Below are 18,329 nucleotides of genomic sequence, written 5' to 3'. Positions count from 1 at the left end.
TCTAGGTATATATAAAATACAATGAGTTGTTACTTAGTGTTGATGATGTAACAAGGAGTCTTTGCCTTGAACTGTTATCTAGTTAAGCACTCAATGATGGTTACCTTGGACAAAGATATAACTTGGTTAATTGGCATGGCTTGGAATCTAAAATGGAGATTTCAGATGTTTCCATCATAATAGGAAGGCAAGGCCAATCATGCACCATGGCTTGCAAGTCCAGGGGATAGTCTTGTGTATCAAACAGGGCCTTGGCACTAAATAATTGTGGAATTCTAAAGAAATATATGAGTTGTAAAGGAGCAAGTAAATCATAGGGTCAAATCAACCATTAGAAGTGACCGATAATGCCCCAAAATATATGATAGTGTGGGCATGGATATTTCCATACCGAATGGCGTCCCTGTTGGGGTAGGCAATTTTTTTTATGTGGGCTTTTGTTCAGTGTCCTGGGGCATGCATGTATAACAAAAATTAGTCTATTTTGTTTTCTGATGGTTCCCTCCTCTTCCCCCTTGATCCATTAGGTCATTTTTTCATATTGTCAGACAAGGATTAATGACATGCTCCATGTTGTATAATACTTTGGAATATGAGAAAATCTATCCAGAAAAGGTCTCGATCCTTGTGGTTTAAGAAACTTTAAACATCACTAATGATAAATCTATTTTAGTAAGAAGCAATTATTTTTCTAACATTGCTTCCTTTTTTTGAATTCCTTTGAAGGTGTGGTCCATGCAAGATTATTGCTCCCAAACTGCAAGAACTATCAAAGAAATACACCGATGTTGTGTTCCTGAAGCTTGACTACAACCAGGAGAACAAGGTCTATTGATTTTCTTGACGTACATCATGACTTAAGTTCATCATCTCGCTTCTTCTATGGCACTGCATTTTGTCTATCAAATATTTATTACGCTCCTATTCACTTGCCTCTTTAATGAATAAAGTGGCATTGCCTGAACACACTGTTTTTCCTCATGCTTTTTCTCAAATCCATATTTCAATTGCTTGTTAAATATTTCCTTTGTTTGTGATATCTAACATATCTTAAACTAATGCTTTTGATTGATGTTTTTGGTTACAACCTTTGGCAAAGGAGCTCGGACTCAAGGTTGTGCCCACCTTCAATAATTTGAAGGGTGAAAAGATTGGTAAAGAAGTAACAGGAGCAAAATTAAATGATCCAGTACAAGCTATTAAGACTGTAAAATCAAATCCATAGATTTACAAATTGGTTGTCTCCTTCATTTTCAGATTTAGTAAATTGATATCCTATCAATAAAGTGTTTTGTGTTTGAACATGAAATGGTACTATTTCTCAAATTGGGATTGCATGTTTCCCTGTTCTTGGTCATCTTATGAGCATACATTTTGTAATTACTGTTTGTACCCTACAAATACGACAATAAAGATAAAATATAATACCCTTTATATATTTTCACTCAATGGGTCTTGCTATGTGCTACACAAATCCCACTTTAGCGACAATATTATCTATTTATAAAGCATCTACTATGCGTTCTGGATTACTCAAATATATGGAATGAATGAATGAATTATTTTAACATTCTTCAGAGTCGAGAATATTGATATGTTATACATTTTGGATTAATTAAATACACGGAATAATGAATGAATTAACTTTAACATTCTTCAGAGTCTAGACCAGTTGGACATTTAGATGAGGACGTCGGTTTGCTAATCCAGATTTTGAGGAAAACGACCCTAGATCGATTGCTTCCTTCTTGGCCAGCAGGGTATGTTTGGGTAGCATCATAATGCACTGCTTGCTTTCCTAGGTAGTTAGCTCTCATCATGATATTTTTGGATAGTGTCCCTGGTCATGCTTTCTGTTCAGAACATGATAGTGTCCATGTGTACATAAAACTTTTGTGGCTGCAACATTCCAAACTGCATGTTTGCTTCTGCAACAGAGAATGTTTGAGTCTGCATCTGCAAACTTGTTTTTTAGAAGGAAGGTTTCTGAATGGCAGACAACTTGAGGACTATGAGGATTCTACCATCAAGAGGAGCAACCTAAGGAGGCATGAAGAGCCACGAATTAGAGGAATTGAAGAGCAAAGTTTAAGAGCCGGACACTAGAAGAGCTAGAGATGTTGAACAAAAGTCAAGACCCAAATAGGGTTTCTTTTGTCGTAACTAAGCTAAGGATAAAGTAGAGAGATGACAAGAAAACATCGAGATATGGAAAAAAAAATGGGAAGATGAAGAAGCTCTTATATGTTTATTACCAGTACAATTGCATCTGCAGGAGCGTGAAGGTTGTTAAAATTCTGATATAGCTCTATTACCTTCTTTATTTATATAGATTGGATATCGATTAAATATAACTTAGTTTAACAACTTGAACTCTTTTATAGAAGAGGCTTAATGTGTCGTGCTATAAAAAACCAATTTCTTTATCCAAACATTTCTCCAAACCTAAAATTTCTTTTTAAATAAAATCATTTATATTTATAATTTAGATATTCAATTAAATCACATAACATATCAGAGCTTCTTTCTTCATGCTACTCTTTCTTATGCTGGTGCCTTACGACGTTTCCATTGCAACATGACATGTGGTGCAATTGCTAGTATTTAGCCCTAAGGGATGACTCAATTGGTCGAGTTCCAGTTGCTAAGTACCTTGCCAATTGAAAAGTCACAAGGTCAAATCCCCTGAAAGCCCATGGGGTTAGGCCTGGGTAGATAAACCAACTGGTATTATTACTTTTGCATATAGCAACCACTTACTAACCTTTAACCGTAATTGAATTTTTTTTATAAAGATTATTTGTTATATATGTAATTTAAGATATATTTTATAGGGATTATTCTTTGTTACTAATTTTATGCATTTGTACCATGTTTAAGATTGTTGAATAAGGATGGTATATGCTTATTTTAATATGGTAAAATAAAAAAAGTTAAATTGTTTAAGTGTATTTCAAACTGTAACTAATTTAAAAAACACCGCGAATGTCAACTTTAGAAGATTCATGTTTTTATATCAAATCCGTAGATTTTTTTTGAAAAAAAAAAATGTCATATTTTAAAATATAATAAACAAATTACAACTAGAATCTCCGGATGCAAATGAGGTATATATTTGTCTAGGTGGAGTTCAGATAAACACATGCATGAGGTAGATATCTGCCCACCATGTGCATATGAGGCATATATCTCTCCACGTGGAGTTAATATAAAAGATGTCGTGAAACTATTTAAAAAGCTCTCTTCCACAACCATCAACCATGAATCATGTGGGGTATTTCTAAACCATAAAGCCCATACTTTAATTTAAGGCCACATGATTTTACCATCTCTCGTTTAGATTCAACTCAATTAACCCAACACTCGTCGCCACCTTAGTTTTGGTTGGTGTTTTTGAAATAATTTATTAAAAAAGAAAAAAATAAATTATTTTAACTTTCACAAGGTTAAAGATAGCTTATAGCATAGATTGCTTGTTCAGGAGGCTAAAGATAGCCTATAGCATAGATTGCTTCTTCAACTGCGTGATGTGTTCGACCATTTTTCTGTGAAGTTTCACAATAAATGCTCTCAGCTTCTGGACAAACCTCTTGCTAAATAGATTATCCCAGAGCTAGCTGCGAACATATTTGCATAAATTTCCCTGTTGTTTTTGAAGACCTTACATTCTAATTTATATTTATTTATTTTATTTTTTTCTTCGGAAAAACAACAAATGGGTACTCTTTCCTCCCACACTTCTTTTGGCCTTTTCCAAAGCCGTGTTTCACAATGGAGTTGTTGAGAATTAGTCATTAACTGAACACTTCAATATAATACTTTTTCTTTCTTCCCACCTCCTTATCCCAAGTACACTTGTGGAACTTATCCATAACAAAAGATTTTATCTCTTTGTTGTTTATGGGACACGCATTCAAGCAAATACCCCATTTACTAAACCATTTGTTATTTTGTTGCATCTAAGTTTGTTTGTTTTGTTTTGTTTTGTTTTTGTTTTTGTTTTTTCTTTTCTGTTGCACAATCTATCATTCAACACAACCTTAGGCCATCTACCCTCTTCTATTTGCTCAATTTTGTTAAAATACCTTATGACTCGCATCATAGCAACCCATGTTTCACTTAACAAGATAGCATAAGGGCATAAGGAACTGCACTTTTAATCTTGAATTTGTTTGTAATCAAACACTTCTTAATTTTCTCAATTTGTCTCCACTACATGTCAAACTTACTGCTGGCCCATAGTTCACAACCATAGAGAATCACGAGAAGCCCAAAAATGAGTTTGAGTGGTTTGCTAGTGCCATAACTCTACCTCTCTACATCTATTTTAAAAAGCATGAAATGCTTTCCAACCCCCCAAAATTCTTCCCTTTTTTTTTTTTTTTTCAACCATCCTAGCTTAGATTTTTGTTGAAGTCAATTTCGAGGTATTTGTAATCCACAACCTTCATAGTAGAACTTATACTAGTTATGTTTTCTTTTCTTAGAGAAAACCACTACTTTCGCTTAGCTGATCTTGACTTGCATTCCCACACTTCTACAAAAATGCAAGAGATAGTAAGTACTCTTGCAAATCAGTGAAACTAGAAGCCTTTATTGTAAAATTTCACAAGTAAAGAGCCAAATACAAAAACCATAAAAAAAAAAAATCAATCTGTCTCATAATTTATCTTTAACTTCGTTGAGCAGATAACGGTGACTGCGAAAAAAAGAAGTTAATATAAAAGATGACGTGGAACTATTTGAAAACGAAGATGTGGATAGCAAGAAGAAAACGACGCCAAAATCATAGTTGGTTGGTCACTGTCACCTGCATTTAATTCAATCCTCAACTCTGTGAGAGCCAACCAAATTGAATGTGGCACTGTGCACAGTTGAACAAGCTGCCAAAGTATTCAGATATTTTGTTGCAGGCTCCACTGGTTAAACACAAGTGGATTATCCCAAAACAATATATTTTATAAATTTTTCCAGTTTTTTACGCTGCAATTAAAAAAAAATTGATATGACTATTTCTCGATCTGCCATAGTTTTTAAAGATTTATTGAAGGCGCCGTCTATGTAAATTTCCCTTTTTGGGATATTTTTAATCCCCGTCATCTCCCTGGGTATATCTATTTTAATGGCACCATTACTGCCATGCCACCTTCTTGGCCTTCAAAGATTTCTTAAGTGGCGCCCCTATTTTTTCGGAGTCTTGATTTCCCGGGGACAACATTTTTTCAGTATAACAAATGAGAGGTAATGTGTTTTTATTGAAGGGAGAGTTTGAGTTTTTATATATATATTAAAATTAATATAATTTGAGTGGGCTTAATAGTTAAGAGCATGTGTTTTTTTCTAGGAGCTCACGGATTCAAAACTAGAGAGGGTAGAATATGTATGCTTTTGTAAATTTAGCAGTCAAATGGCTTCCCCAAGGTGGGTCTCTTGTCCCACAAACAAACAACATGACCCAGACAGCTAATAACAAGTTAATAAAGAGTAGAGATGCAAACACTAACTCCTAACAGTCAAAATTTATATACTTATTTATCTAATTATTTAATCTTGAAGTTTGACAACTATCTAATTATTTAATCTTGAAGTTTGACATCTATAATCTGGATTTACAAAAATCCATAAAGTATTTTATCAAAATATTATCGGAATTTCCATCATTTTCAACTCAAAAAAACACTGATTAAATTATGACTATATTTATTTGTTGATTTTTATTTTTATTAATATTATTTATTACCATTTTATTATTTTTCATTCATAATCGAATTTTGAACATTTGGAAAAACAATAAATAATAATAATATAATTAATATTTACAAATAAAACCCCGAATGCGGGTGTCATCGCGCCAGGTTATGGGGAGCCACATGCCCAGCATGTGCCGCCACGTGATAGACAAGGGATTTTAAATGCCCCTCGCCGCCGAGACGTTAAGACGGGAGGAGCAGAGCAGGATCCTTAATGAGGACGCAGGGAACGATGGCGAGATTGCAGAGGGCAATCAATGCGGGCAAAATCCAAGGGAATGTCAGCTGGCTTAAGAGGGAAGGCATGTTGTTGTTCTGGGCTCAGAGTGCAGAGCAAGCAACTCACATCTCTGAGAGAAAGCGTTGCGCTATTGATGCTGAGAGCGAAGGCATTCATTCTGACGAAGATTGCTTCCTGCTTGTTTATCCTGGGTACTGTTTATGTAAGGTTGAGCTCTGCTTCGGGACAATTGGGGGACAGCACTCAATTGGGGGTGATCGCACTCATAACAGGCCCTCAAGCACTGTTCTGGAACAAGCTGTGGGCGTCGCTGAAACCATGGCGCGCCCGCGTGAAAGAATGCCGTGTAGAAGAGGTTCTGGGCGCGGTGAGTCTTCACGCCCCCCTGCAGCGGATGTCCACCATCACTGTTGTTGCTGCTATTGCCATAGAAGGGCGGGAGCCACACCAATTCCAGCCAGTCATTTCCTGGAGGCCGGCAGCTCCAATGATGGAGCGCCCATGCTTCCAGCGTTCGGCTCAGTCATTTTTACCCTTGGCAGCTCGCGGGATAATGCTGGCATTAACGCACACATCTCAGTTCTTTTTACAAAGGTTTCTGAGGAGAACGAAGAAGGAATGCAACCGGTCTCCGCTGAGGTACTTCCAGAGGGCAGTGGGGAGAAACGCCCAGTGGTGCAGCCGACAATTGCAGAGGGAAATCCAGAGAAGGAGCTTCAGCAGTCCCCTACCCGACTTCAAGAGCAGGAGACGCCGGCCACAGCGCAGGACCCTATGGCAATGTGGGCAGGCATCCCAGAAGGCCAAGGCTGGTGCAGAATTATTGAGGAAAAACCTGAAGATTAGTCCCCAGCGGCACACCATGTCATACATTTCTCTCTTTCAGGTCTGGTATAGATTTTGGGTCTCGGTCGAGGCCTGGATTAAGCTAAATATCTATGTTTGTATCTTTTCAGTTCTTGTTTATGTTCACGTTCACTGTAGTATAGGCAGTAGGCCTTGCAAAGTCTGTTACGCGTCTGTCTGTTTGATGCCCCTGCGCGGGCCGTTTTGGTATGACCTGGAAACAACTCTGTGTTTTGTCATGTGGGAAGTGCTGCCCCTGCGAGGGCGAATTCTGAGTCAAGTAAAGCTACCCAAGGTGCCACAGTCGGCCCTGGGCAGCCTGTCTTTTTGAATGTAATGCTTACCTGTACATAATATAATAGATTAGATAGCTTTGCCGAGAAAAAAAATATTTACAAATAAAAAATATAAAAGATAGATAAATTAAAAATAAAAATTATAAAAAATTACTTAAAAAAAATATAATATAACAAAAGAGAATAAAAACTAAATAATTAGAATGATTTTTTTTTATTATTATTAAATTTATAACAAAATTATTTATTAATTTATTAAATAATGTTATAATATAGAAGTAATATAAATTATAATTCATAATATAAAGAGGCGAAAACCAAAGTATCATTATTAGTAATAAATATAATTTTAAAAAAATTAATAAAATAATAATGAAAAAATAAAAATAAAAATAAATAAATAATATAAAAATATAAGGTCAAAAAGAAAAGGTAAAGAAATGAAGAAGCTGGGATAAAAAAAGAAACTAAAGGAGAAAATTTAGGAATAAAGAGAAGGGATCCAACAACGACTTATTTTCCAACCATCATTTTTATTAAATGACTTGGACATTTTTCAATCTCAATAGTCTCCATAAATATACATTGATGGAAATGATCAATTTTTGCAAGGACTTGAGAATCCTCAATAATGATGTGGTGCTTCTTTCTTCTCAACGTGATCTACCAAAATTTTCTCAAATAAAATATAAATCACAAAAACCTAAATTCAAAATTTTCTTTATCTATATTTAATAATTTCTTTTTATTATTTTATTAAATTTTTTGAAAAAATTAAACCCTAATAAATTTTAAAATCCTAAATATATTTATTTTATTTTATTTCAAACCCTGTTTATTGGTAACTATAATTCATCCTTGCCGTGCACTTTGTACCATTTTAATGCTTTACATTATTCTTTATTTCAAACTCTATTTATTGGTAGCTATAATCCATCCTTGCACTTTGTACCATTTTAATGCTTTACATTATTTAAATTTGAAATTGTGAGGAGAATCATAACATCGTTATAATTGCAAGGAATTCGAGCAAGTATAACATCATCATAATAATTATACCTTGTCTTTATTTAATTAATTTATTTATTTTGGGGAAGGATGGCAAGGAATTAGAGCAATGATATAATATTAATTTATTTTTGGTGAATGATGGCAAGGAATTAGAGCAATGCTATAGTATTAAGAAGATTAGTTTTTTAATTTTTATGTTTATAATAGTATGAATTGTATAACGTAAATTAATTAATTAATTAATTAACTTTTTTTAATAAGTATAAGAATTTGTTTAATTTTTTATGAATGGTATTTGTAATTTGTTTATGTTTTTAATAAATATAAGAATTGGAATATTTTTAATTATATTTTTAAGAATATATATTGTATTTCTTTTTAACATGTAAAGATCTTGTCCATAGGATAATCTGAGCGTGATTTAGCTCTGCAACAGTGTGAGCGCTCTTGTGAGGAGTTTGGGCAGCATTGAAGAACGTGGCCGCCTACCGCAGATCGGCTTGGCTAGGCCTTACTCGAGGTCGCCCGCCTCCATGGAGGTGTTGGGCTCTCCTCAGGGGCCTCCCATCTCTCCTCCTCCGCCTTCTACCTCTGAAGCTTTCAACTCTCTGCTCACATCCTTGCCAAAGAAGAAGAAAGGCGAAGTTGCAAAGTTTGTGAAGAAATTGGAGGACATCCCCGAGATTTCTCTCTCGCTAGATGGGCCGATCCAAGTCACTTTGTCTCTAGCAGATCGTGCCCTCATTGGCCAGTTCACAGGGCTTTGGCTATCCCCTAAATCCACAGAGATCTGGGTTGCCAAGAACTGGGCACCCTTGATAAAAAACAGAGTAACCTCATACTTTCTCAGGAGAGGCTATTTTCTATTTGAGTTCACTGCAAAAGAGGACAAAGACTTGATTTTCCAAAATGGACCTTACTTCTTGGGTCCTCAGGGATTGTATCTGAATAAATGGACGCCAGACTTCGATTCGGCAGTGGATGTTCCCACAGCGGTCCCGGTGTGGGTGAGACTCCCTAATCTCCCAGTGCATTGTTGGAATTGGGATTCACTAAATCATATAGGCAACACCCTAGGTAAATTTATAGATTGGGCTAATAATAAAGACCAGTACGATTGCACCAGAATCTGCGTGGAGGTAGATCTAGAGGTGGGGCTTCCGGAAGCCATCAAAATCATCATAGGTCCCTGGACTCATGTAAAAAAACTCGACTACGAGCAACTGCCCTTCAAATGCCAGAAATGCCACGTCTACGGCCATTTTGCCACAGGCTGTCCGTCCAATGGGACATAAGAGAAAGGGAAAGAAGAAGGTTGGAACCAAGTCAAGCGCACCAAGTCCTCTCACAAGAAGACTGCAACTGCAAATGATAAAGGCCCTTAGACGGCCCCTGTTCAACAATCAACCATGAAAGGCAAAGAGAACAAATTCGAGCTCTTAGGATCTGAAATCGTGGCCTCCCAAGAGGTTGAGATCCCAAAGGAAATTTCTTCCACCAAAGTTTCCCCCTCCGTCTCGACCAAAGGTGGAAGTGCCGCACAGAGATCCAAAGAAAAGCTCTCAGAAGAGGAGGAGGAAGTCCAAGAATCTAAGGAGTCAGAAGAAGAAGGAGAAATGGGAGACTCTCAATCCTCTCCTAGAAGATCCAGTTGGGTGCTGCACTCAGTGTCCAATTCAAAAAATCGATTATCATCCCCATTCCTCCCAAAGAATGGCAAATCAGAAAAAATGAAGAAGACTTTCAGTCCTGGATTTCCAAGCAAACAATCCCCTCTCTCTTCTTTGACGGGGCAGCTAAGGGAAATCCAGGAATCGTTGGTGCGGGAGGGCTCATAATAAATATAAAAGGAACTCCTATCCATAGATTTGCTTGGGGACTAGGTCACTCCTCTAGCATGCAAGCTGAAGCATTGGCTCGTTTCCAAGGGATCAAGCTGCTCAAATAATTGGGATTCAGGGAGGTTAATGTCTTTGGTGATTCACAGGTCATCATCAAAACAATGGTGACAAACTCTATTCCAACATATTTGCGTCTTGCAAGGACGATCACAAGAGTCAAAGCAATGGCAAAGTCCTTGAAATTGGAATTTTTCCATGTGCTGAGAATAAACAACAAAGAGGCGGATATTGAAGCAAACAAGGTAGCCCAGTTACCTGCTGGGGCTATTCTCAGAGACAAAGAAACATCGTGGGATCCAATTCCTTAATCCCCTATCTTCCATGTTTTACTGCATTTTATTGAAGCAATTTGTATGCATTCACAAGCTTGGGCAAATAACAGAAATAGAGTTCATTGTAAAATGTAAGAAGAGACGAATCATAAGCATATGCGCCTTGATCCTCTTGTTGGAGAGGTGCTCAGAAATCACCTCCAATATCTGTAATCTGTGTTGTGGCTTTATGCGAAGTATCTAATGCAATCCTATAACCGTTCTTGTAAAAAACAAAAAAAGAATATATATTGTATTTATTCATGAGTTTTGACATTTTAAAGTGTTTTTTTTTTCAAGTTATGAGTTAAAGATAATTTTTTTCATGTTATTATTTTTCGCTTTTTCTTTCTCTCTAATACTTAAAGGAATGCGGGATTGTTTCATACTTGCTTGACACTAGGTTGGAATTTCGTACTTGAATGACACGAGGTTAGGATTTTGTACTTGCATGGCATGAGGTTGGATTTTGTACTTAAATGGCACACGATCGATTTCGACCCCTGTCACTAGGTCGATTTCGTATTTGCATGACATGGGGTGATTCCAACCACTACCACTATAACCCTTTCAGTAAACACGGGTAAATCAAGGGGATTTGAACATCGAACCTCTTGGTACATAACACTTCATTGTCATAGATATCACCAATTGCATTACGCCCCTAGGGGCTTCTCCATATTATCCTTTTATTTTTCTATCAAATGGACAAAAAATTAAAGATATTGATTCAAAATTGAAGAACTAAGTTACATTATAAGATTTTTCCCGCTTGACATGATTGTAGTGGTTCGTGCCAGTATCTTAAATAGCAAGTTGAAGAACATATTATAAGTATGCATTAGCAATATATATACACAAACTTCAATATTTTTTCGATGTTGTTTCACGAGATTAAAATACAATAAAAGTAACTTAGATAATTGTAAATTTTCACTAAAACAATATAGATTTTGCAGATTTACTAAAACATATACATATTGATGTTTCTTTTTAAAGAATATATTTTTGCATTTGAACATGATACTTAGTTGTCAATTTCTCAATACTAATTACAACCTCTAATTTAATAGAGACATTGAATGATTCACACAATAAAGGTAATTAAGTTGGGGATACACCAATAACCTATGTTCGTGAGTCCTTCCATCTCTTTTATGGCTTTCTCTTCGTTCGTCCACTACTCTATCTAACCCATCAAAATATTCATTAAATTAAAAAATTATTTAAAATTCAACACATATCACTCAAAATACACGGCCTAATGGTTAAGAGCATGTGTTTTCTCCTAAGAGGTCACGGGTTCAAAACTAGAGGGGGTAGAGTATGTATGCCTTTGTAGGCTTAGCAGTTAAAGTGAAGGTGGGTCCCTTGTCCCACAAACAAGGGGGTCTCATAAACCAATTTGGTGTCTGGTTTGGCTGTGACCTTAAAATTGGATAATAATAATAATAATAATAAGAAGACCAAACACTCAAAGGAAACACCCTAATTTCATCTACTATCATTCCACTTCCATTAATTGACCTGACCTTTATGGGGAAAGAGAGAAAAACAAGTCGGTAAGGGACCCCTGATACTGACCAACTGCTAGATGAGATTGAACCAGGGGATAGACTTGTGGAAGGGCCACTCTTTTTGGTTTTGGTTTTGTTTTTCATTTTTCTTTTGAATAATGGTGTTTACTTCCACGGAATAACGCCCACGTGCCCACCCGAAGGGGCCACACACTAACTGGTTCAAACTGCGAGGTCTGACCTTGATGGACCCAAGGAGAATTAAACCCACGCCTCATGACAGGGGGCCAAAGACTTGGCAAGGGGGGCTTCAACCAACTAGGCTACATATCAAGGCTGACCGCTCTCTTTGGTACCTACTAAAAGAAAGAAATCAGGTGGGTGACTTCAAGGGGCCATCGAGGTAGGAGGGCTCACCCGAAGAAGATGGGGAGAATGAGCTTACTAGAGGAGCCTATTCGAGATATATATAAAATTATTATTATTATTATTATTGTTGTTAAGTGAAACATGAAATAAAACGATGTTTAATTGTATTTTATTATTGTTATTGTGAAATGCATTAAAACATTTTCGACAACTTTGGATATGTAAATGTTCATGACATTATAGAAGTGATTTTGTAATATATATAAAAGTAATAACATTAACATTATTGATATTGTGAAAGGTAATAGTTAAATTTGATTGATTGTTTAACTTTTCTCTATTCTGTATTCAGGCTTCTATGATCCATAATGAATTAAGCAAAGTCTTTCCGTAGAAATCACATAAGAAAATTTTTTAGCTGACGCGTTTCGAACCAACAAGCGTGGTTCATCATCTAGTCCTGATGATGAACCACACTTGTTGGTTCGAAACGTGTCGGCCAAAAATTTCTCTTATGCGATTTCAACCAAAAGACTTTGCTTAATTTTCTCTATTCATTATATACCAGCTTAGATCCATCCTTATTTCACTTTGAAAGAGGTTTTCACGTCAAGATACCTCTGGAAGTAAATCCTGAATTCAAATGAATCTAGATTAGTCTTCCTCCCTTTAAATAAACTATATTCCACATGAATACCATAAGTCAATAACTTATATGTATTTTAACTCATAATTATTTTTACTTTTATCTTTATTATTTTTATTGAGAAGACAAAACGTTACAACATTTCTTCCATATTAATGATTTTTAAAAACACACATTATTATTAATATACATTTAATTTAATTTTTAAAACCATTAAATCAGCGACTAAATTACAAATTTAAAAATATATATAATATCTATATAATCTTATAAAATAATATTTATAAAATTTAATTACCATTTTTATCTAAATAAATCAGATATGTGAAATCATATAATTAAATTAATGGAAACACTACAAATATACGGAATGACTCCTAAATCTCGAGGCCCTTCCACAGAATTAATAATTCATCTTGAGGTTCTCGTGGGTCACGACTTTACTACTCTTAATATTTTTCCATTCACTTCTTTTGTTCACTCGCTAATCTTTTTTTAAAATATAACCATGCAAAATGTCTCGAGACTTGGGACAATTACCACTTAGAGGAGATAAAATGATGGAAATTCTACTTAGCACCAGAGTAATCATAATGAATTAAAACATAAAAGGAAAGTTCGAAGTTCTTATTCGTTTCTTTGATTCTTAAGGTCACTCATTTTTTTTCCTTTTTTCATTAATAATCTAAACTAATTGTCTTTTCATAAAAATCTTTTTTCTATCCCTAATTATAGATGAGTAAAGTTTTTAATTAATTTGTTTTTTTTCTCCTTAGTTGTTTTTCGATTTTAGTCTTTTTAGAAATTTTCCTCATTTTCTTTTTCTTAAATTTATTAAATGATCTATTTCATAACTAACTTAATGAGTTAAATTTTTTTATTATAGATGATTATTGATATAAGCGGAAAATTCAAATTTACATTAGATAACTTAACCTCGTAAATTTATATTCAATTAATAAATTCTATTAATACCTTACCCAAACCATTAATAATAATAATAATAACAATAATAATAATATAATTTATAAGACAATAATTAATTTATTATTATTGTTATATATTTAGGAATATTAAAAATAATAATAGATCCATACTATTATTAATATTAATAATCCCTAGATCTATTAATAAATTACTATTAACATATTAACTTAAATATGTTAACATTTTACTTGATTATTATTGTTAATATTCTCTAGATTTATTATTTTTTAACACAAATATGGTTAACATTTTACTTAAATAATAAACAAGACCAATATAAAAATATTAAAATAACATTCATATATAGCATTTAATAAGTTTATCATTTTATACATTAATGACATTCAAAACATTATACTAATAATATTGATATTAAACACTATTAATATATTGAATAATTATTTATCTAATAATATTTTTATAATTAAATAATTTTATCAAATATAATATTAGTCCTTGTCCCCATTTCTTGGTCCAGTCTAGTTGGCTAGTCAGATATAGCCGTTTCATGGTCAAATATAGCCGTTGGTCCAGTCTAGTTACCCACTTAGATATAGCCGTTTCCTAGTCATACCTGGTCAAATATGGCCGTTGGTCTAGTCTAATATATAGCCGTTTCATGGTCAAATATAGCCGTTGGTCCAGTCTAGTTACCCACTTAGATATAGCCGTTTCCTAGTCATACCTGGTCAAATATGGCCGTTGGTCTAGTCTAATTACCCACTCCGATATAGCCGTTTCCTAGTCAAACCTAGTCGTTGGAAGATTTGCTCTCCCTATTTAACATGCAGCCATGATTTGATTCTTCAACTTGTCCTTACTATGAACCACACTCTTGGTTCGAAATAGTGGACAAATGTATCATTATGTGGTTTATGCTGAAAATTTTTCTCATAAAACTTGATATGGATCACAGAAGCCTCAATTCAACAATTCAAATATTGTGTTAATTATTATGTTAAATTAATTTATTAAATTTTATAAATTTTTTTGATATTATATTAAATGGAGTTATAAATATTTATTAAATTTCTATTCTCATGAAAAATAGTTTAAATAAAATATTTAAATAATTTTCTATTTTGTAAAATATTTTTAATAAAAAATTATTGAAATTTCAATTTACAAAATTTCAACAATTCAAATATTGTGTTAATTATTATATTAAATTAATTTAATAAATTTTATAATTTTTTTGATATTATATTAAATGGAGTTATAAATATTTATTAAATTTCTATTCTCATGAAAAATAGTTTAAATAAAATATTTAAATAATTTTCTATTTTGTAAAATATTTTTAATAAAAAATTATTGAAATTTCAATTTACAAAATTTCAAAATCACCATTTGTTTATTATTTTAGATTTATATTCATTGAAAATTTTATATTTCAAGTTTATATTTATTAAATTTTTTTATATTTGATTAAAATTAGTGTTATTATATAATTTAAATGGTTAGCAAATGTTAATAGGCATTAATCCATAATAAGTTCGAAAACACTTATTTGGTCATATATTTCTAAATTGCTAAAATTTAAGAAATCATATAAATTAACTAAATTATAATTTATTTGGATAATTATCAATAATAAAAAAAGAAATTAATTGCCTAAAAGATTCTCAAATCCAGTATGGTAGAGACGCTTTAAAGTTATGTAAAAAAATATAAACATTTTAATTTGGTTAAAATCAAATAAAAATAAAAATAAAAATAATAAGCTCTAAGGGTTAACTCAATTGGTCAAATTTTACTTTTAAAACACCTTGCTAATAAGAAGTACATGGTCAATTGAAACACTGTGAAATCCAGTATGGTAGAGATGCTGTAACGTTATGTAAAAAAATATAAACATTTTAACTTGGTCAAAATAAAATAAAAATAAAAATAACAAGCTCTAAAGGTTAGCTCAATTGGTCAAATTTTACTATTAAAGCACCTTACTAATAGGAAATCACATGATCAATTATCTTTGATACTCTTAGAGTTAAACTTTGCTAATAATAAAGCTCGAAAATTACAATGTCTCCTCTTGCTAAAATGCGGAAAAACAAAGTCCCCCAGAAATTTAGTTAGATAAGGGATAGAAAAGCACTGAAATCTTCGTCGCCTAGTCTAACGAGGTAGAGGAGTTGCTCGGAAAGTTATGAAAATTTCAGTGATATTTAGAGAAAATCTAGCAAGAATTTTTGTAAATCCAAGTTATAATTGTTAAACTTCAAAATTTTAGGTCTCTTAGACGTTTTTGATGGTGCTGAATCTATTTCCACCATAAAAAACACGATTCAAACACTGCTTCGACAAAATTTTTTGAAATTTTTTTACCAAATTCCGACCACTTTTAACCAACCAATCAATTCCTTTGCGGGTTAAACAACTCCATTTCCCCGTATCTCACGATATTGTGAAAGGTGAAAAAGGGTCTACTTACGGAAGCTTGGGTTCGATGGCAGAGCGAGTTGCGCGACGAGCCCAAACTGTTACCGGTAACCAGTGAAGGGCGACACGTGTGCACAAAATATGTGGCCAACTTTCATTGGACTTTATTCTCCAAATATGGACGCATTAGGTGTCCGTTATTTGACGGGAGAGCGACGACAGTGATCGATCTATCCAACCCAAATACGAACCCTGTTACTGTTCCCAGTAATCACTGAAGAGCGACACGTGTGCGCAAAATATCTGGCCCAATTTTCTTTGGGTTTTTATTCTGCAAATATGGACGGCCTACACAGTATGTCGGTTGGGCTTGGCGGAGAGACATACAAATAATAGGTGGGCGCAGACATTTTCAGCCACCAGCACAGAAAGACGGCAGATAAATTATCAAGAACGAAAAAAAAGGGAGAAGGGAGACGGGTGAGTGGAATTTAGTTTCGCCTCTTAGGCTTAAGAGGTGGTAGAGGGGAATCGACCTAGAGGGGAATCGACCCCCCTTCTTTGCCCATGGGAACATTAGCGTTACCCCCAGGTTTCAGGTTCCATCCCACTGACGAAGAACTTATCTCCTGCTATCTCAAGGGCAAACTCAATCATGGCCTTAAAGAAGCAGAGATCGAGGTTATTAGCGAGGTCGACCTTTACAGAAACGAGCCCTGGGATTTGCCTGGTAACTTCAATTTTATATTCCTGATCGACAGATTTATGGGATCTCGCTAAGTAGTAGTAATTTGATTATGCTTTTGAAGTAATCTCTCTTAGGCATTAGTTCTCATGGCGGCGGCAATGAAATTTTAGACTTACATTTTGACCCATTAATTGGGGGTTAGCATATGGTAGACTTTTAAGTGGAATTGCGAGCTGAGATGATGGTGGTAACTGCGGTCTTTTGTAAAATGATGGTCCATGGGTTGCGTTTCTGGTTCGTGTTCGCAGGTCATGTTAAAGTAGGTTTCAGTAGTAACCTACCTGTTAATGAATCTCACTCACTAACTTAAACCCTGGTAACCCTACGTTTTAGGAACAGAGAATGTAACTGCAGGTTATAGTAACATAGGATATAACAGCAGATCGTTTGAACAGAGTCGAAGTTACTGAAGTACTGTATTGGATTGTGGCAGGCATCCGTTATTCGCAAGTCTTCTAACCTATCTATCTTTGGGTAGTAGCTCACAGAATTAGTCCATCAAATTCCTTGGGTGGTTATGTTAGAAGTAATTTCAATGTGATTACATCGAATGGCGGCCCCATTTTCTTTAACTGTTTACATAGAATGCCAATAGGGTGAAACATATTCAAGAGGATGACTTTAAATCGGAACAGGTGGCTCTGCTAAGTAGGTTCCAAGAAGGGGACATTCAAGGATTCAATGGCTTGCAGATTGCCAAACCTGGTTATGTTAATGAAAATTTCAATTAGAGAATACAACTGAACTTTTAAAGTCAATTTTGGTAAATAGTAAATGCAAGGGCTTACTGATTCCTAGTGCTTCCAATAGTAAATTCGAATTTACTAAATATAGAGACAGTAACTTTTTGGTTATCGTAGGTTGTGTTAAAGCAATTAAACTAGAACATTCCACAGTATTAACAGTTAGGTACATTAAAATAGATGTAGGTAGTATTACTTCAAAGAAATATTTGTTTATTCCCACTGGCGGTTGAAATATTACGGCATAGCATTGAATAAGTATTATTTTCACAGCTTCTTAGCTTAGAATATGTATATCGATAATAATTATTAATGACAGTGGACTGATGCAGCTTATCAAGTTTCCCGGAACAGTTATGTTCAGTTTTTCAGTAACAGTAGTTAATGGGATAACCTGGATTTTCTCAGTTGGGTCTGCAGAAGTGTAAAAATTCTGGTAAGAAGACACATGATGATTTACTGTTGCATAGTTTCCCAAAGATTTTCACGTTAACTAGACGATTTTCATGTTAACTACAATTCAGTAATTAGTGGATTATGACTCATGATCGAAATGAACCTTGTGCAATTCTGCACGGATT

The 18,329-nt window shown here is 34.3% G+C and overlaps 2 protein-coding genes across 5 annotated transcripts in view; both read left to right on the top strand.

Moving 5' to 3' along the window:
• Positions 1-8,677: 8,677 nt before the first annotated feature.
• LOC149218451 (uncharacterized) lies at positions 8,678-9,439 on the top strand. The gene has a single exon (XM_089386561.1). It carries the CDS (start codon positions 8,678-8,680, stop codon positions 9,437-9,439), a length of 762 nt encoding a protein of 253 aa, XP_089242687.1.
• A 7,158-nt stretch (positions 9,440-16,597) lies between these two features.
• The window catches only part of LOC149218450 (NAC domain-containing protein 54-like), a 32,565-nt gene continuing 30,833 nt past the window's right edge, over positions 16,598-18,329 (top strand). For all 4 annotated transcript variants that reach the window (XM_089384050.1, XM_089384051.1, XM_089384053.1 and 1 more), the window contains exon 1: positions 16,598-16,987. In XM_089384050.1, the coding sequence (XP_089240176.1) occupies positions 16,825-16,987 (163 nt within the window). In that variant the 5' untranslated portion in view covers positions 16,598-16,824. The remainder of the gene's footprint in view (positions 16,988-18,329) is intronic.

The sequence above is a fragment of the Pinus tabuliformis genome, chromosome Q (genome assembly GCF_031772625.1).
Source record: "Pinus tabuliformis cultivar Carrire ecotype Pingquan chromosome Q, CPIR1, whole genome shotgun sequence".
NCBI lineage: Eukaryota > Viridiplantae > Streptophyta > Pinopsida > Pinales > Pinaceae > Pinus > Pinus tabuliformis.
This window is presented reverse-complemented; position numbering and strand designations above follow the sequence as displayed.

Bases quoted from the DNA above. Each gene is read 5' to 3' on its own strand.
- LOC149218451 (XM_089386561.1), top strand. From the start codon at position 8,678: ATGGAGGTGTTGGGCTCTCCTCAGGGGCCTCCCATCTCTCCTCCTCCG.